This window comes from Clarias gariepinus, chromosome 11, assembly GCF_024256425.1.
Source record: "Clarias gariepinus isolate MV-2021 ecotype Netherlands chromosome 11, CGAR_prim_01v2, whole genome shotgun sequence".
NCBI lineage: Eukaryota > Metazoa > Chordata > Actinopteri > Siluriformes > Clariidae > Clarias > Clarias gariepinus.
The window spans coordinates 8,064,303-8,084,026 of record NC_071110.1 but is presented as its reverse complement, the minus strand read 5'-3'; the positions used below and the strand labels follow the sequence as shown (position 1 = coordinate 8,084,026).

The 19,724-nt window shown below is 37.4% G+C and overlaps 1 protein-coding gene and 1 pseudogene across 1 annotated transcript; both read right to left on the bottom strand.

Annotated features, from left to right (window-relative positions):
* Positions 1-2,542: 2,542 nt before the first annotated feature.
* LOC128533413 (olfactory receptor 13-like) lies at positions 2,543-3,469 on the bottom strand. The gene has a single exon (XM_053507673.1). It carries the CDS (start codon positions 3,467-3,469, stop codon positions 2,543-2,545), a length of 927 nt encoding a protein of 308 aa, XP_053363648.1.
* A 12,366-nt stretch (positions 3,470-15,835) lies between these two features.
* On the bottom strand, positions 15,836-16,906 carry LOC128533439 (olfactory receptor 1M1-like; annotated as a pseudogene).
* Between the last annotated feature and the right edge of the window lie 2,818 nt (positions 16,907-19,724).

Sequence of the window (19,724 nt, the reverse complement as noted above, 5' to 3'; positions counted from 1 at the left end):
AGTACTCCATTCAGAGTCTCCAAGAAGAAAGAATATCCTGAACTGCTGTTTGGAGCATAAGTCCACAGTGAGAGCTTTCCCTCCTGTGGTCCTCAGGCACAGAGAGGCGACCCTCTTGTCCACTGGAGTGAACTCCAATGACGTGGCACTCAGCTGGGGACTTGTGAGTATTCCCACACCCGCCTGATGCCTCACACTCTGAGCAACTCCGGAGAAGAACAAAGTCCAACCCCTATCCAGGAGTATGGATCCAGAGCATCGAGGTAAGCCCCACGAGATCCAACCAATAACGCTCCACCTCTCGCACAAGCTACGGCTCTTTCTCCAACAGAAAAGTGACGTTCCGCGTCCCCAGAGCCAGCTTCTGCTGCCTGGGTCCATTGGTCCTGCAAATTAGATGTAAATACCTATCTTACACATAACTGTCATGAGAATCTGTGGTAATAACATGAAAAGCAGCAGTTAGTAGTTTTGCTGTAATGTGGTGAAAAAGTTGTTTAGCTATGCACTATTATGCTAGGTTAATCAACCTGTTGCCAATGAATACAGTAGCAAACAGAGCTATAGCAAGGTTAGAAAATAATATTTACTATTTGAATTGGTGTTTACTTTGTTTTATTTGGAGAAAAATGTGTGAAACAATTTAATTTAATGTAATGGTAGTCATGTGACATAGGACATACTATTGAAAACTTGGCCAAAAGTCATCTGTAAGTGTAAATCTCAAGAAGACAAAGACACAGGACTGGGAGCCATCCTTTCACAGGAATTCAATGGGGAGGAGCATCTGATCTTGTATGTGAGTAGGAAACTTACACCAGCCAAACAAAAATACGCAATTGTAGAGCGAAAGGCCCTTGCCATCAAATGGGCCATAGAAGAACTAATATACTATGTAACCGGTCGTCACTTCACACTGGTTACAGATCATGCCCCTCTACAATGGGTGGCAAGGGCTAAAGACACAAACCCTCGCATTACACGCTGGTTCCTCTCACTACAAGATTTTTCCTTTTCAATACAACACAGGGCGAGTACACAACATGGCAACTCAGATGGTCTGTCTAGATGACATGCGCTCTTTTCAGGAACGAGCTCAAAGCTGGGGGGGAGGGGCGCGGTGGCAACGGAATTACAGCCAGTGCACATGGAGAGAAAAAGCTTCCTCGCTTGCTAAAGAAAAGCCTAACCCGAATTACAAACCACTCGATGCCCCAGAAGGGGGCTGGGCTCTACGATGCACCGGCAGTGGCCACTGTCGACTGCTCCAGAGAAAGGAGGCCCGGCGGTGCATTCCAGTGGGGAGATCTTTCGCTCCCCATTCCCCTCGTATGCGCACCGTAAATGACTGTCACAATGTTAAAGAACGCAGACCCCTGTGATTCACTGTAAATAAAGCGCACCTATTTCACTGCATCTGAGTCTCCGTGTGTCCGTGATCGAGTGCCCACTATTGAAAGCCTTTACACACTATTTTACCTCAAGCTGACGAAAATCAAACAATAATGATGTAAACAAACACGTGGTGATTTAGCATATACTAGCACAAAATAAACTAAAAATGGAATGCAATAGAAGGAATCAATCAGAGACAGGTCATCAGAGTGTACCCTTCTCCAGTTTTTAACTGACCCCCTTTTACTCTCTTGTTGGCAAGAATAGTGGTGCAATTATATTAGGGCCACAACTTGAATACACACAGCATTGTGCTATTGAGACCATGCAAAAGAAAGAGTTAGAGTAAGGAAAATATTACAAGGTATTAATGAGAGAAGGTTCGAGTGAGTGTGAGAGGGATATTTGTTTGCTAATTTTTTTGACACAAAAAAAAACCATCCAGCTGCCAGTCATAAGCTGAGGCTCATAGTTCCGCTTGTAGCTTTCGGCAGTTATATTTGAGAGGGAAAAAGATCATCACCATCACCAATTGCCAGAAATATTAGATGTAATATCAATATTGTTGACCAAACAATTAAAAGCACCTAGGTAAATGAGATCAATTTTATGTGTTAAGCACTTAACTGTTCAAGTGGGTATAAAACTCGGAGAACAATGGAAGAAAATATATATAGAATTACATAATTAAAAAAAAATGTATAACATCTACCCAGTTATAAAAATCTTTTGTTTTATTTTATGTTAAAAGGTTAGACAGCTAAAACAATGATTGGTTTAAAATATGTTAGTTAAGTCAACTCAATATATAAAAGCAACTGCAGTATATTTGTAAATTATTTATGATAGGGTGAAATATAAAAAATATACCTGGATATAGGTACAATTACTTATAAATATTAATATATTTTTAAACAATTATTTGATTTGAAATAGGAATGTTTAGGCATGTAAAATATTAGGCCCTGCCCAACCTGTGAAAAATAAAGTTAACTTTTTGTGACCCATTCATTTGGGGTATGCTCTTAGCAAGGTACTTTTTTACCTGGCTGTTTTTAAGTAGTCATATAGTCATTTTAATATGTTTTGGATTTTTCTCTATTTTGCAATGTCTAAATAAAATAAATTTACATTTGCTTTACATTTATTATAATTTTCTTATCAAAATTTTCTTAACTTCTTCTGTTTTTAGACAGTAGATTAAAGGGTTGATCATTGGTGGTAGCAGGCTATACAGCATAATTATGGCAACTTGCAAATCAGCATTAAATATGATACCAATATAGGCAGCCATAAAATAAAAACACCTGGGTAAAAAAAATAGTGCAATTATAATGAGTTGAGAACTACACGTGGAAAAAGTCTTTAGCCACCCATGTGTGTTTGATATTTTTAGGACAGCTAAAATTATGCAGGAATAGGATACCAGAATAATGGCAAGAGATCCCAGTAATACTACCATGGCATAAACTAAAGCTGGAAAAATATACAGAGACCCTTCAGTGCATGCAAGTCGTATAATAGATACATGATCACAATAGCAGTGTATAATGGTGTTAATTCCACAATAAGGCAGTGGAAGAGCCCGGGCAACCATCATAATATTGCAACCATGAGCGAAAACCCAGACAACTAGGCTCAGAACTACTATATTCCTATTTGACATAATAGTATGGTAGCGAAATGGGTAGCAAATTGCTATATATCGATCTAGAGCCATTAAGGCTAGTGTGTACGAATTGACTGTTCCAAAATAATGCACTAAGTACATCTGAAAAAAACAAGCTGCAAAAGAAATGGTCCCATCATGAAACCAATATCTAGCAATAATCTTTGGTAAAGTGCATGTACTGAACAACACATCAGACAACACAAGACTTATATAAATGAAATACATGGGTTTATGAAGGGTTTTGTTTGTTGCAAACAAAAGAAGAAAACATCCATTTCCAATTAAAGTAAACAAATAAACTAAGAACATTATTGCAGATACAAGGGCATAGTATTTAGGATGAAGTCCAGGAAAACCAACAATAAAAAAGTCCTTCACAAATGTCATGTTTTCGCCTGACATGATCTGATGCCCTTAAAGAGAAAATTCAGATTTATTGCAGATACTGTATATGACAGAATTATAAAGCATGATGCACATTGTTAATATGAACCTTTGCAAATTTAAATGCTTATACATTTAAAACAAAAGTAAACATTGTTTAAACATTTTCACATTACATTAATCTTAACTGTAAATAGAGTGTGCAATAAAGAAATGAAACAATATAAATTGCCAGTAGACATTTAGACATTATGCATAAAATATATACCTTTACAAGATGTTGTTGGTAACTGTCATAGCATCAGAAATTCTGTCTTTGCTCCAGGTTAATTTATCTATCTTCAAGACAGTGGTAAAAGTCACATGACTAGCAAGAGATGTCAGGTTTCATAACAGCTTGAGATTTAATTGGCTTCTTAAGAAAACATACACTATAAATAAATTATTTCACTTTGCCATTCGTTTATTCTGCATTTTCATTGATTTTCTGCCAGATTTTCTAAAATTGCATTTTATTATAGGTGTAGTTTGGCATACAAGACGAGTTTGCTCTATAGAAAAAAAGTGCTGTATATAAATAAGTTAAAATGTATTATGTAATACATTGGCAAACATTGTACATTTACACAAATAAAAGAGGAGTTTCAAAGCCCTCAGACCCCAGTGGGTTAATTCATACAACCCTATTAATATTTTGAAATTATTTATTATTTAACAAATGTTACAAAATGCATTTATTCAAGATGGCGCCGGTGAGGTCGGCTGCCATCATGACTGCTCCGACTACCTTTTTTTTGTTTTTGTTTTTTAAGTTAGTTTTCAGTGTTTTAAAATCGGCAAAATTACCACCATGGAGTACATTAGGTATGATAGAGACACTCTTGTTTTTATTGGTGTACAATGTACTCACAATTCGACGTTTTTAACTCCGGATCCGAGCTGGCCGAGTAAGGTCCTGAGGGACAACAAAGGACGCGGCGCAAAGCGGCGGGCTCGAGGGAAACGAGCCAGCGTCAGGAACAGGCTGAGAGCCCATGCACACCGCACACCTCTGCCTAGCATCCTGCTCGCCAACGTCCAGTCACTGGAGAACAAGCTCGATGACCTCAGGGCCAGGATAAAGTTCCAGAGAGACATTCGGGACTGCAACATCCTCTGCTTCACCGAGACATGGCTGAACCCAGCGGTGCTGGACCATGCCATCCAGCCGGCCGAGTTCTTCTCGGGTTACTGCATGGACAGGACGCGGGACTCGGGGAAGTCAAGAGGAGGCGGCGTGTGTTTAATGGTGAACAGCAGCTGGTGCAACAGCGCGAGCGTTGTTCCTCTTACACGCTCCTACACACCAAATTTGGAACTACTGTCCATCATGTGTCGTCCTTTTTATCTACCTCAGGAGTTTACATCGGTCATAATAAGTACCGTTTATATTCCACCACAAGCGGACACGGACACTGCCTTATGTGAGCTGCATGAGGCACTTACACAGAGGAACAATCTCCTCCTGAACGTCAGCAAGACAAAGGAGCTGATAGTGGATTTTAGTACAAAGCAGGAGAGGAACTACCAGACCCCCTTCATCAACAGGAGCCCAGTGGAGAGAGTGGACAGCTTCTGATACCTCGGTGTTCACATCACGCAGGACCTGTCATGGTCTTGTCACACCAACACCGTGGCGAAAAAGGCCCGGCAGTGTCTCTACCACCTCAGACGCTTGAGAGACTTTAGACTGCCCTCTAAGGTGCTCAGAAATTTCTACTCCTGTACCATAGAGAGCATCGTGACGGGAAACATCACGACCTAGTTTGAAAACAGCACCATGCAGGACATACGAGCTCTACAGAGGGTGGTGCGATCAGCTGAGCGCATCATCTGCACCGAGCTCCCTGACCTGCACTTGATCTACAGCAAGCGGTGCTGGACCAAGGCCAGGAAGATGGACTGCTCTCTCTGTTGCGGTCTGGGAAGCGATTCCGCTCCCTGAAGGCCAACACAGAGAGACTGAGGAGGAGCTTCTTCCCGCACGCGATAAGGTCTCTCAATCACACCACACAGGAGTAATATCTTTTAAACATTGACTGGACAATCATGGACACATTTATGCAATACATATTTACATATCTGAAACCATTGCACATGTCACTTTTCATAAGTCACCTTATACAATACATGTTTATATATATCTGCCATTGCACATGACACTTTGCCACTTTAAAACATTTTGATGCCACTTTAAAATAATGCCACTTTAAAACATTAAAATTTATATATATCCCATATTATTATGCTTTTATTTGTACAGTTTGTTTATTTTACTAGTTGCATTTATTTTCTTTTTAAGGTCACCGGCGGTCGTGCAAGCATTTCACTGCATATCGTACTGTGTATGACTGTGTATGTGACAAATAAAATTTGAATTTGATTTGATTTTAATATTTATTCCTATTTTGTATGACAGTGGTAGGATCTCTGGTCAACATTGATGTGTCTAATTCCACGAACTGAATCCGCAGGCTGGCACGTGCATTTGGAGCCGGAAAGAAAACAAACAAACTAAAAATAAAAAAATAAACTTCTCAGAACTTCTCACTGCCCTTGAACTTGCTCCAAATAACTGACAAAGTCCAGGCTCTGGTGACGCGACTCCTGCGAGTCCTGTGGAGATAGCAAACTTGCAATAGAACATGCTACTAGGACAAACAGAAAGTGACACAACGGTGGACAGACAGGGGACTACAGGGGACTACGGGTTCATTTAATAGGCACACGGGGTAGACAAAGAGTCAGCTCAGTAATCTGGGGAGCCGGATCTGATGACTTGGGACTGGGATGACACACATGTGACACCTTCAATGAGATTCGAACAAGAACACTGATCAAAATTAAAGAACACTTTCAGATATCTCATAGTGACAAACCCTATTTAACTGGCAGCCAAACTTTCCAGTTTTCACTGACTTGATGTGAGCCATTCACTCACTGCAAAATTGTGAGGCATTCTAAAGTGACTGAAAACATTCGACAGCAGGTTGTCCTGATTAAGGCCAAAGGAATGACCCTTTTAGCAATAGCAAGAGAAGTGAATTATTGCAAATATGTAATTTCTAGAATTATGCATATTTAGAAAGTTACAAACTCAGACAAATGCAAGAAAGGACAAAACAATGTGGAGAATTTCAATGGACAATCACTCAACACTGCAGCTAGGATTGCTTACCAGTTCAGCACTGAACATGGTAAGGACCGTTTAGTCATACAGTGTCTCAACATTAAGAGAATTTAGACTGAAAGTAAGGAGCATGACTGACTGAGGAGCATGTTTTGTGGACAAAGGAAAACTGATACAAAATTTAGTGATAAAAGCAAGTTTAATGTATTTGAGTTTGATGGGAAACGTTTTGTTCTTTGTCAAACTTGGGAAAGACTAAATCCAACATGTGTAAAGATGTCAGCGAAAGGTAGAGGGGGAAGCGTCATGGTTTTGTGATATGTTTTCTGCAGCAGAAGTTGGGCCTCTTATACAGCTACATGGCAGTGAATGCAAATGTTTATCAGACCCTACTTCGACAACATGCGGTTCCTTTCCTGCGTTCATCAGCCACTAATTATTCTGCATGACAATGCCCTGTTTTGGCACAAAGCGCAAAAAGTCGCCAAGTCACCGAACTGTGGAAGGGACGGAAGAAGAATGGACCCAAATCACACCATAGAGAGACTGGTGATGTCCTGCGGCCACAGCTGTGCTGAAGTCATTTAAAGCAAGGGCCTGTACACTTCCTACTTATTGTTAAATGTTGTAACATTCCGATTTTTTTTTTTAATCTTTCTCCGGTTGCCAAAAAACTTAACTGCACCTAAGGAAATTAACCTCACAGTAAAATGTTATCCCTGCGCCTTTAAATTTCATCTCAGAGGTAATTTCCCTAGAAGAAATAATGGAAACTTAATAAAAGTGCTAATAAGACAGAAATATTATTTATTATTCTAAAGAACCAGCACATTAAAGTGCCCACTAAACAGCTTGAATTTGGAACTTAGGAAAATTTTATTCATATCTGATGCAGAAAAGCTAGTTTACAAATTCATGACCTCCAGATTGGGCTATTGTAATGCATTACTAGGTGGTTGTCCTGCATACAACCACCTAGTAATGCATTAACAGGCTACAGTTAGTCAAAAATGTTCTTACCAGATCAGGAAAATATGATCATATAATAACCTTACTATCATCCCTGCACTTGCTACCTGTTGAGTTTAGAACTGATTACAAACTAACATTACTTACATACAAGGCCTTAGGTGGTTTAGCTTCCACATATATTCTGACAGGTTACAATCCGGCATGCTCGTTAAAATCTCAAAACTCTGGATTTCTTGTTGTTTCTAGGATATCAAAATCTACAATGAGGTGGGGCATTTTCATATTTAACTCCTAAGCTTTGGAATAGCCTTCCTGACAATGTTCGGGGCTCAGACACAGTTTCCCAGTTTAAAAGCAGACTCAAAACACATCTCTTTAACCTGGCATATACATCATTCATCCCATAACCTCATCCTCCAGTACATTTAAATGCACAATCTCATCTAGTACATCTAGTACATCCAGTAATATACTCAGCAAGAAAGAAACGTCCTCTGGCTTTTAACTGTTTTTACTTTCAGTAAACTTAATGTGTAAATATTTGTATGAATATAATATTGCCAGCAGCGTGAATCCTCACTAGAACCAGAAGATATGAGCACATCACCCCTATCTTATCCACATTGCATTGGCTCCCTGTGAAATTTCGCATTGATTTTAAAATACTACTCTTGACATTAAATGGTCTCGCGCCGCAGTACCTGAGCGAACTGCTAGTGTCTTATGAACTGCCACGCCTACTTCGATCAAAGGATGCAGGCTGCTTGTCAGTACTGCGTATTATGAAAAATACCGCTGGGGGCAGAGCTTTTTCTTACAAAGCCCCAAAATTATGGAATAGTCTTCCAAATAGTATTCGGGACTCAGACACAGTCTCAGTGTTTAAGTCCAGGCTAAAAACCTATTTATTTAGCCAAGCATTTTTATAAATAGATTTGCCATAGGTAAAGGAGCAGATCTGGGGGACTCATGAACGTAGAGTGTTATGGTGAACTGGTATGTTTGGATGCTGTCTTCCTCACTCTCATTGATCACTCAGGTTTGCTGACGGTGAGGTGATTGTTTGCTTTACATCTCAGGAAGCCCTCATGTCTGTGTTTCCTTCTGGCTCTCCCTTTTAGTTATGCTGTCATAGTTAGTCCTGCCAGAGTCTCTGCTTGCACTCTACAGTTAATATACATTCACATTATACATTGTGTGACTGTGACCATACCTAACTGCCATCTCTCCTCTTCTTCTCCCCCCCCCCTTTCTCTTTCCTCTCTCCTCCTGTCTCCCCCTTTCACTCTTTCTCTCTCTCTGTCGAGCTACACATGTCGTTCCTGAGCTGCCAGTGATCCAGACTCCCTCTGCCCTCCGGACCTGTCTGACCCATCCTGGTGCCCCGCTTCTGGCTGAAGATCTCGTCACATGGATGCCCTGTGTGTCTCTCTGGAATGCGTCTGGTGTCTGGGGATGATTCTCTCTACCTAGAAAATGGTTCTGGTATTGACTGGTGTTGGCAACTGTTTCTCTGGGGACTTGACAGTTCGATAGTTCAGGGCTGGAACTTCTTACAAGTCTACCTGGGTCTTCAATAACTACCTGGACTCCATATTAACATCAATTAACATCAGCTATTATAGCTGAACTGCCTCCCACCCTACACACTGTATAAATGCAGATCATTTACTGCTTTCTGTTTCACCCAAATGAGGATGGATTCCCTGTTGAGTCTGGTTCCTCTCAAGGTTTCTTCCTATTACCATCTCAGGGAGTTTTTCCTTGCCACTGTTGCCCTCGGCTTGCTCATCAGGGACAAACTGACCATTTTGATTCATACAAATTCACATTTCATACTAACTTAAATAATTCTTTTGACTGTGTAAAGCTGCTTTGCGGCAATGAAAATTGCTAAAAGCGCTATAAAAATAAAATTGAATTGAATTGAATTAAAAGAGTCAACACCATAAGACATAAACTAAAACGGTTTCACAATGTGTCTATTGAATGAAGGGAGGCTTAAAATCAAAAGTACCAGTCAGTATCTGGTGTGGCCACCAGCTGCTTGAAGTACTGCAGTGCATCTCCTCCTCATGGACTGCCTATTGCGGACAGTCTGAGCACTGATGGAGAAATTGTGTGTTTCTGGTGTGACTCAAGCAGTTGTTGTGGCCATCCTGTACCTGTCACACACTAAATATACATTCACTTTTTACATTGTTCGACTGTGACCATACCTAACTGTTATTTCTCCATCTCTTTGCTCTCTACTTTTCTGCTCTCTCCTCTCTCTCTCTCTCTCTCTCTCCTTTTTCTTCTACCTATCTCTCTGTCGAGCTATACATGTCGCTCCTGAGCTGCCAGTGATTCAGACCCCCTCTGCCCGCTGGACCTCTCTAACTCATCCTGGAGTCCTGCTTCTGGTTGGAGATTTCATTACATGGATGCCCCCATGTGGTCTGCCTGGGATGCGTGTGGTGACTGGGGTTGGTTCCACTTTTCCATGAAGGTGGTCCTGTCCTCGACTGATGCAGACAGCTGTTCTCTGAGGAGCTGTGACTTCAGTCGCTCAATAGTTCAGGACTGGAATTTCTCACAGTATACCTGAGCCTCCAGGAACAAACTGGACTTTAATCTTACACATCTCCTCTTATACTGAACTTCCAGTCTCGCATATTATTATGCACATTAATCCCTGCTATCTGTTTTCACCCAGATGAGGATGGGTTCCCTGTTGAGTTGGCTTGCTTATCAGGGACAATCATATAATTTTGATTCATACACATTCACATTTCACAAACTTAATTCTTTTGATTGTGTAAAGCTGCTTTGTGATGATGTAAATCGTTAAAAGCGCTATACAAATAAAATTGAATTGAATATATATATATATATATATATATATATATATATATACACTCAACAAAAATATAAACGCAACACCTTTGTTTCTGCTCCGATTTTGTATGAGATGGACTTAAAGATCTAAAATTCATTCCAGATACACAATATTACCATTTCTCTCAAACATTGTTCACAAATTAGTCTAAATGTGTGATAGTGAGCACTTCTGCTTAGCTGAGATAATCCATCCCACCTCACAGGTGTGCCACATCAAGATGCTGATCTGACATAATGAGTAGTGCACAGGTGTACCTTATATTGCCCATTTTTTCCCTAGACCTTTTGTTCAGGTGTTCATGCAGTAAACTCATGGGAGAACACGATGGTTTGAGAATTTAATTAAACACGAACATATATATATATATATATATATATATATATATAAGTGGCATTTCAAAATCCAACAATTCAATGGTCAATGATTGGTGCATGGGCATCAACTCGCACGTTCTGCGATATCCAGTGTCATCCATACTGCCGTAGTTTTAGAGCTCTAAAACAGCATTCGCTGGTTAGTAAGTAAGTAAGCAAATAAAAGTATAAAATAAATAAAATAGCTTTAAATTGTAATACAGCGTAGTAAAAGTATATATATATATTATATATATATTATATATATTATATATATAAAGAAAGAGAGATTCTGGTTGACTTTTCAAATCAGGGCCCGTTCTAAACCGGACCATATGGGGGGGCAGTGAGAAATGTGAAGGGGGCATCATGTGTACACATCATGTTCGAGCACTGTTTTTTTCCCTGTGCTTATAGTAACAGTATTATCCTTGCTAAATTGTGTTGTGAGCTGTGTCTTAAGCCTGGAGAAGTGGAATGCACTTTGTCAGGCCTCTACCTTTAGACCTGTCCAAGACTAAACTCCTGCTGGTATAGCTCTTAAGGTTACGGAGGCACGCAAACCCCCTGACCACAATAAGGTGGCAATCCCTCAGGGGGGGGAAACTGAAAAATAAAAATTAAATAAATAAAACAAAATAAAATAAAATATCCTTAATCCAGATTCTATCAATCAATGACATAAAATTTATTTAAGCTGGATGGTCTAATTCTCAAAAACGTTAAACCTAAAGTAAGACTTAACACACTATAACTAGAATATTTACAAAACTGAAAGGTTGTCTTATAAATAATAATAATAAAAAAGAAAAAACTAAGTTAAAACAGATGGGCTATAGAACAGATCATATTATGTTTTTTTTTTTTGCAATTTTTTTAAAGTAAATGAACAGCTCTCTTTTCTCCAATCCACTCTAAACCAACAGTCTCCTATTTTTTACTTAGGGGTCTGTCAGACAACGGTCATTTGTCTTCAGTCTGTCAAATTTAGCGGATGAGGACTTATCGCTGTGCTTTTTGTAACTGAAAAAAAAAAAAGCTACAGCTTCTTCAACGTCCTTCGACTCTGTGACCGCTGAACTCTGACACGACACTACGTTAGGCTACGTCTTCATGCATTTGCATACGGACGCTGATTAGATGTTTAGGTTTAAAAAATTTATGTGTTTACAGTATGTGTTTGTATGTGAATATATTATATAAGTATGTGTTTGTGGCGCGTCTCATACGTGACATTCATATAAAATTGCAATTTGTGATAAATTCACAAATTTACTGAATATATTATGTTTTTCACACAGTGTCACTCACGACTTTAGACGTCCGTTGATTTCTTTGTCTCTTGTTTTATTTTCAACATCAAAGTACATGGTTGTTACAGTTTCTTGCATAAATCCACTATAGTCACGACAAGTCGTTTGCTGTGTTCTGTAGCTTCGGTAGATTACAGTTACAACAACTTATCTTACTGTATCCTTTAGCTCACAGTATCACGATCTAAAGCTTGTGTTTTCCACCCCTTTCTGTATCCTTCCGTGTCTTAACAACAACAACAACTAACGTGGGTGATAGACATGCAGCTACACAACTGTAAGATGATGTCACAGAACAACCTATGAAATGATGTCACAATACAAATTATGAGTATAATACTAAATGCTTAACTAATAAATTGAAATGAAATAAACACAACAGATCACAAGAATTAAATATGGCCCTTACACTGAGCCAATGGTTTTTCTCTCTCTCTCTCTCTCTCTTGCTGTGGAATTGTGGGTAGTCGTCTCTCCTGCTTGGTCTTAATGCATCTCTTACTGGTACAATCAACATCCATGTATGCATGTACTGTTAACTATAACACTGTAATCATGTGTGTAAAGTATTTTATTTTGTGTTTTTATGTGTATGTGTACTGTTTATTATAACAGGTGTGTGTGCATGTGTAAAGAAAAAGCAAGTCTCATTAGAAAGGTTAAACATCCATTTTCTCTCTCTCTCTCTCTCTCTCTCTCTCTCTCAGTCTGCACTGATTCCGTAATGTGTGTGTGCGCGAGTCATTGGACACACACACACACACACGCACACACACACACACACACACACTAATGGAAACACTGCTCGGTCATGATTCTTTTTATAGGTAAAGTGCTGGTTAATTAGTTTTATTTCCCGTTTGTGTGCATGCACACAAAGATCATTAAGGATTTCTTATTTATTTTCCTGATAAAACAGTGTTTCCATTAGTGTGTGTGAAAGTCGTCCCACACAGTAGTTCTCCCCCTCTCAAATAAAAGAGGAGGAAGAGGGAGAGGAGAGGGTGTAATTTCTGCTCTACTTTCACTTTAGCTTTACAGCACGTGCACGCACTAACACACACGCACACAGCCTGCATGTGAAGCTAACACATAAATAGTTTGTGCGCAGGCAAACACTAACAAAAACACTTCTGTCTGGATTTTTTTTTCAAAGGTAAAGTGCAGGTTAATTAGTTTTATTTTTACTTTATATTTTGTATAAATTATTTTTATGTATTTTTTTGGGTTGTGGAACAAATAATCAAAATTTTTACTATTTCTTATGGGGAACTTTGATTTACGAGTGTTTTGCTATACGAGCATGGTTCTGGAATAAATTATGCTTGCAATCCAAAGTTCCATTGTATTTCATGTTATTTATTTATTTATTTATTTAGTTTTTATTATATATTTTTTATATTTCTATTTTTTATTTTACTATTTTATTCCAGTTTTTAATTTTCATAGTTTTTATTGCCTGTACATTATGTAAATTTTGCTAATGTAAAAATTTATAAAGTTTATTTACATATTTCTTATATTTCTAATTCATAATTTCTTATTTCTCTTATTTTCACACTGAAACTTTCCTTTTGAATCTTGAGGTCATCAGTAGTATTAAGCATTTTACTTCATATCATACTGTGTATAACTGTGTATGTGACAAATAAAATTTTAATTTGAAACCCACCAAGCATGTTGAGAACATGCAAATTACACAGACATACATATTTTATACATATATACTTTATCACACATGAGCAAAATATGTTACAAGCATTTATCACATATAGTAAATAACGATTAAAGGGGGGAATTAAACACAATCACATTGCCTATACCAATTTTTGACATCTTTTACTTTAAGATAATATACTTATAATGTATCCAAAATTTTTTCAAAGTTTTTGCATATCATTAATTTCCCTAAGCCTCCTGAAAAGCACAAATACTGCATGTTATCATAATGCTTTCCATGTACCAATATGACAAACAGTCCTGTTAGCATAAAAAAATAACTTCAAAAAACTACATGTATAAACAGCAATAAATTGCGAATAAACCTATGCTAGTATATTTTACATGATATTTTTGTACTACAAAGATGAAGGTGAGTAAAGACCTCCCACAAATTACCTCATTTAACACATTTTCATTCTAATAGCAATTGAGAACCATGCTACAATGAAAAAGATGGTAGCAATAGACCAAATGTTCTAAATCAAGTCCGGATGCACTGAGCCTTGAGTAACATCAAACACATTTTAAGGAATAATGCACATAAATTTGCCTTTTGAATATCTTTTTATAAATTTCACAAACCTCTTTGCTGTTATAATAACCTCCAATATTTTAAGAAGAATTTCCACTTAATTTGGGAATGTAGGATGTGTGGATATTGTGTGGGATTGGGGTCACAGTAATAGGCAGACCGCAAGCCAACCTTAGCAAACTTTTAAACACTTTCCTGCTTGTACATGTCTGGGCCCGTAGTTTCAGTTAAAGAAAATTGTGATGCTACAGGAGACAATCATACAATCATGCTGTTCCAACTTTGTTAGGGAAACGCCTGTATATGCGTTGGACAGTAAGTTGTACATAAACATTGGCCATTTAGAGGCATATGTACCTGTCCATCCTCTGCTGTGGGATTATATATTTAGGAGAATATACAAATGTGCATTAAAGTCAGACAACAAACATTAGTATATCACTTTTACTTTATTACCACTTTATTAGTTAGGAGGAACATTCAAATCTATTATAGAGTTTGCATAGTTTTATTAATAAAAACTGTCAAAAGGTTTACATTTTTAACTACACTGAAAGGCCTAAAAACAACATCACTACAAAAATAAAAATTCAAAATATGAATTATTACATCACCTTGATGCATGTGTACTGTATGTCATTGTTACAGGCCTAAAAACCTTACAAATGCTAATCAACAATTTTTATTTAAATAAAATATAAAATACAACTCAAGTTATTCTGGGTGTAATTAATAAAATTTTTATAACTGTCAATAATAATCAACATAGAGTCAGCCAAAAAATTTATACATGCTTGAGGAAAAGAGAAACCTACATACATATTTATATGATATCAATTAAATGTATAAATTAATTGATAGTATAAATATTTTTATATTAAATTAAACTATTTTTCTTTTCCTGAACTGTGTTTATATATTTTTGGCTGATTCTGTAGTATTTGCTACATATTGTAAAAGTAAAAAAAAAAACAACGGCCTGTAGTCGCTGATTCTAATTTTAGAGCAAAGTGATGTGCTTCTTGTTAAGTCCACGAAAGTAAAATAGTTTTGTTCAAAATGCTTCATTTATTTACTTACACAGTTTTGTAAGAATAGTTTTTGTACTAGTTACATAAGAAGGAAGCAAAGAAGGAAGAGGAGACATGGAACAAAGAAAGCAATAAAGAAATAATCTTTTGTATTGCTTATCCAAAAAAAATCATGTTGCAAATAAGTTTTTACGTATGGGAACCATTAAAGATTTTCAGGCTAAATTTAATACACTTCTTTTAAGTATCAAATCTGAATTATTATTTTGGTTGAACAAGGTAGACCCTTGACTCGAATTAAAACCTGTAGACTCACTTTTTTTTTGAAGATATATTTAAAAGATGTTTGTACTATACAGTCTTTTGATATTTGCGTACTAAACATAAATAGCACTTAAATATATACTATCACTTTTCTGAAGCATGGACTTTGGAAATCATGACGGTTTTCTTTTTAAACATTTTAATAATAAAGGCTCTGAAATCCTTTGTGTTTAAGACATAAATAATGGGATTTAACATGGGTGGAATTGTCCTTGAAAGTGAAGTATTGATTATCCTAGCATTCGGATGGAGAGAGAAAGTTAGAGCAGCAAGGTATGTACTTAATACAGGAAGAAAAAATATACCTACTACTAACAGATGAGAGACACAGGTTTTGAATGCCTTAAGACGACCCTCCCATGTTGTAATTTTAATTAAAGCCAATAAAATACCTAAGTATGATAAGAATATTGCAATCAATGGTGCATAAAGATATAGTATCACACAAAAGTTCCCCATTATGATATTAATGCTGTTATCATTACACGCCATTGCATAAATTGGCCCATGGTCACAAAAAAAGCTTTTTATTTCATTGGTTTTACAGAATGACAGTCGTGTAATCAATACCACCATTGTGCCAGTTACAATACCATTAAATATCCATATGGCAATTAAAGTTGCAAGCATGAAGGAAGTGCTTACCATTGCATGGTATCTTAGTGGTAAGCAAATGGCAATGAAGCGATCATATGCCAATGCAACAAGAGTTAAAGACTGTCCACTAAAAAAGAAAAAAGTAAAAAACATGTTGGTCAAACATGCATCATAGGTTATGTACTGTGAATCATAAAAAAATGTCTTAACAAGGCTAGGAATCAGTGCATTTGTTTCACCAAAGTCTGACAGAGCCAAATTAAAAATTCCCATGTATTTTGGAATATGCAGTGAATGGTCAACTAATATCATGAAAAGTACAATTGAGTTTCCACAAAGTGAGAAAACATAAATAAAAATTAGAAAAACAAAGTAATATTGGCTGAAAGGTATTTCAGAAAATCCACTAATAAAAAAGTACTCTGGATGCACAGATGCATTTAGTGATAAACTTGAGTTTAAAGCATTCATGTTGAAGTAGGTTCTGTTCATGTTATTTCCAGCCTAAAAGAGCATAAACAATGGAGTAAAACAAAAATAAGCTTGTACATTCAACATAACCCGATTAGTTCAACTAATTTAAGAAATATATAATTAAGGTAAAACAGGACAGCATAAAATCTCCATCTACATTTACAACACATAAGCAGAGCTGTCGCAGTGAAAATGACATTTTAACTATTAAATTATCATTACTCCGATTTAGTTCTATCTTATACCTTGTTGTAGCTTCAACTTGTGTACTGTATGTGCAGTATATTTAGTAATGTTGGACCATATTTTCTCACGTGATAGCTTAGACAGTGATGTAAATACAAACCAACTGCTAGTTTTTTTTTCTAATTTCTCTGTTGGGCAACAGGTGCAGGGCGAATGCCAAACATGCAACTTTCTTTTCTACAACACAGAAAGTGCAAATATGTAAGCACAACCAAAAATGGTATTTGGGCTTTAAACAGCTGTTGAATTTTTGCATAATGACAGATCCAAAATCTAACAACAGGTTATTAAGGTTCATATAGAATACAAAATAGGCATAAATGAACACATTACAATATACAACACATTTTATATTTGTGAATTTTAAATATGTAGGTGTCATGTTTCCCACCAACATTTAAATCATCCAACTTAATGGCCATAGATTATAATCAAACAAGTTATAGATAGAAGCTGTGATTTTTAAAAATATTTTAATCATTTATCTGAAGCGTACTATGGAGAAGTGTTCTTTTATGGCTATGTTAGTCTACTTTAATTTAATTCAATTCAATTTAGTTTTATTTGTATAGCGCTTTTAACAGTTGACATTGTCGCAAAGCAGCTTTACACAATTAAAAGAATTATTTAAGTTTGTATGAAATGTGAATGTGTATGGATCAAAATGATAAGATAGTCCCTGATGAGCAAACCAAGGACGATGGCAACAGTGGCAAGGAAAAACTCCCTGAAATGGTAATAGGAAGAAACCTTGAAAGGAGCCAGACTCAACAGGGAACCCATCCTCATTTGGGTGAAAACAGATAGCACGGATTGATCTGCATAATACTATGTGAGACTGAAAGTTCAGTATAACAGGAAATGTGTTAAATTAAATGGAGTCCAGTTTGTTCCTGGAGGCTCAGGTAGACTGTAGAAAAAATTCCAGTCCTGAACTCTTGAGCGACTGAAGTTACAGGTGCTCAGAGAACAGCATCAGTCGAGGACAGGACCATCTTCGTGGAAAAGTGGAACCACAGGGGCATCCATGCGACGAGATCTCCAACCAGAAGCAGGACGACAGGTCAAGAAGGCAGAGAAGGTCTGGATCACTGGCAGCTCAGGAGGGACCTGTATATCTCGACAGAGAGATAGGTAGAGGAAAAGGGAGAGAGAGAGAGGAGAGAGAGCAGAAGAGGAGAGAGCAAAAAAGATGGAGAGATGGCAGTTAGGTATGGTCACAGTCTAACCTACTGTGACAGCATAACTAAAAGGGAGAGCCAGAAGGAAACACAGACATTAGGGCTACCTGAGATGTAAAGCAGCCAACCACCTCAACATCAATAAACCTGAAGTGATCAATGAGAGTGGGGAAGACAGCATCTGAACATATCCATTCACCGTAATACTCTACCTCCATGAGTCCCCCAAATCTGCTCCTTTACCTAAGGCAAATCAATTTATGCTTTTTTTTTATCAAAAATGCTTGACTAAATAAATAGGTTTTTAGCCTGGACTTAAACACTAAGACTGTGTTTGAGTCCCGAACACTATTTGAAGGCTATTCCATAACTTTGGGGCTTTGTAAGAAAAAGCTTTGCCCCTGCTGTAGTTTTAATAATACGTGGTACTGACAAGCAGCCAGCAACCTTTGATCGAAGTAGGCGTGGCGGATTGTAAGACACTAGCAGTTCACTCAGATACTGCGGCGCAAGACCATTTAATGCTTTATACGTCAATAGTACAATTTTTAAATCGATGCGAAATTTTACAGGAAGCCAATGCAATGTAAATAAGATAGGGGTGATGTGGTTGTATCTTCTGGTTTGAGTGAGGACTCTCGCTGCTGCATTCTGGACTAACTGAAGCTTGTTTATGCACCTTGTTGAACAACCAGACAGTAAGCCATTACAATAATCCAACCTAGAGGTGATAAAAGCATGAACTAGTTTTTCTGCATCATTTGGTGACAATATATTTTTTATCTTGTCAATATTTTTTAAAGTGAATTAAATCAAATTTCAAATTTAAATTTTACTTGTCACATACACAGTATTACTGTATATATATATATATACTGTACATAAAAATTAAAATATACTGTACAATAGAGCATTTACAATATAGCAAATGTAGAAAATATAGAAAAAAAAGTGAATTGTAAAAATTTAAAAATTAAAATTTTGTGTAAAAAAGACTGAGGGTGTGCAAATATGCATTATTAAAGTGACTTATTAAAGTGCCTTTGTGTAATCGTTGACAATAAAAACATGATTATGTTAGTGTAGGTGTGCGTAATTGTGTCCATAGTGTCCATTAATGTCCAGTCAATTTTTGATGTTAAAAAGATGGTATTAGTTCTGCATGGTGGCGTGGTTGAGAGACCTTATCGCCTTCGGGAAGAAGCTCCTTTTCAGTCACTCTGTATTGGCTTTTAGGGAGCGGAATCGCTTTCCAGACCGCAACAAAGTGAACAGTCCATTGTTGGGATGGCTGAGGTCCTTCACGATCTTCCTGGCCTTGGTCCAGCACCGCTTGCTGTAGATTGAGTGCAGGTCAGGGATCTCGGTGCGGATGATGTGCTCAGCTGATTGCACCACCTTCTGTAGAGCTCGTCTGTCCTGCATGGTGGTGTTCCCGAACCAGGTTGTAATGTTTCTCATCAGGATGGTGCAGG

Bases quoted from the DNA above. Each gene is read 5' to 3' on its own strand.
- LOC128533413 (XM_053507673.1), bottom strand. From the start codon at position 3,469: ATGTCAGGCGAAAACATGACATTTGTGAAGGACTTTTTTATTGTTGGT.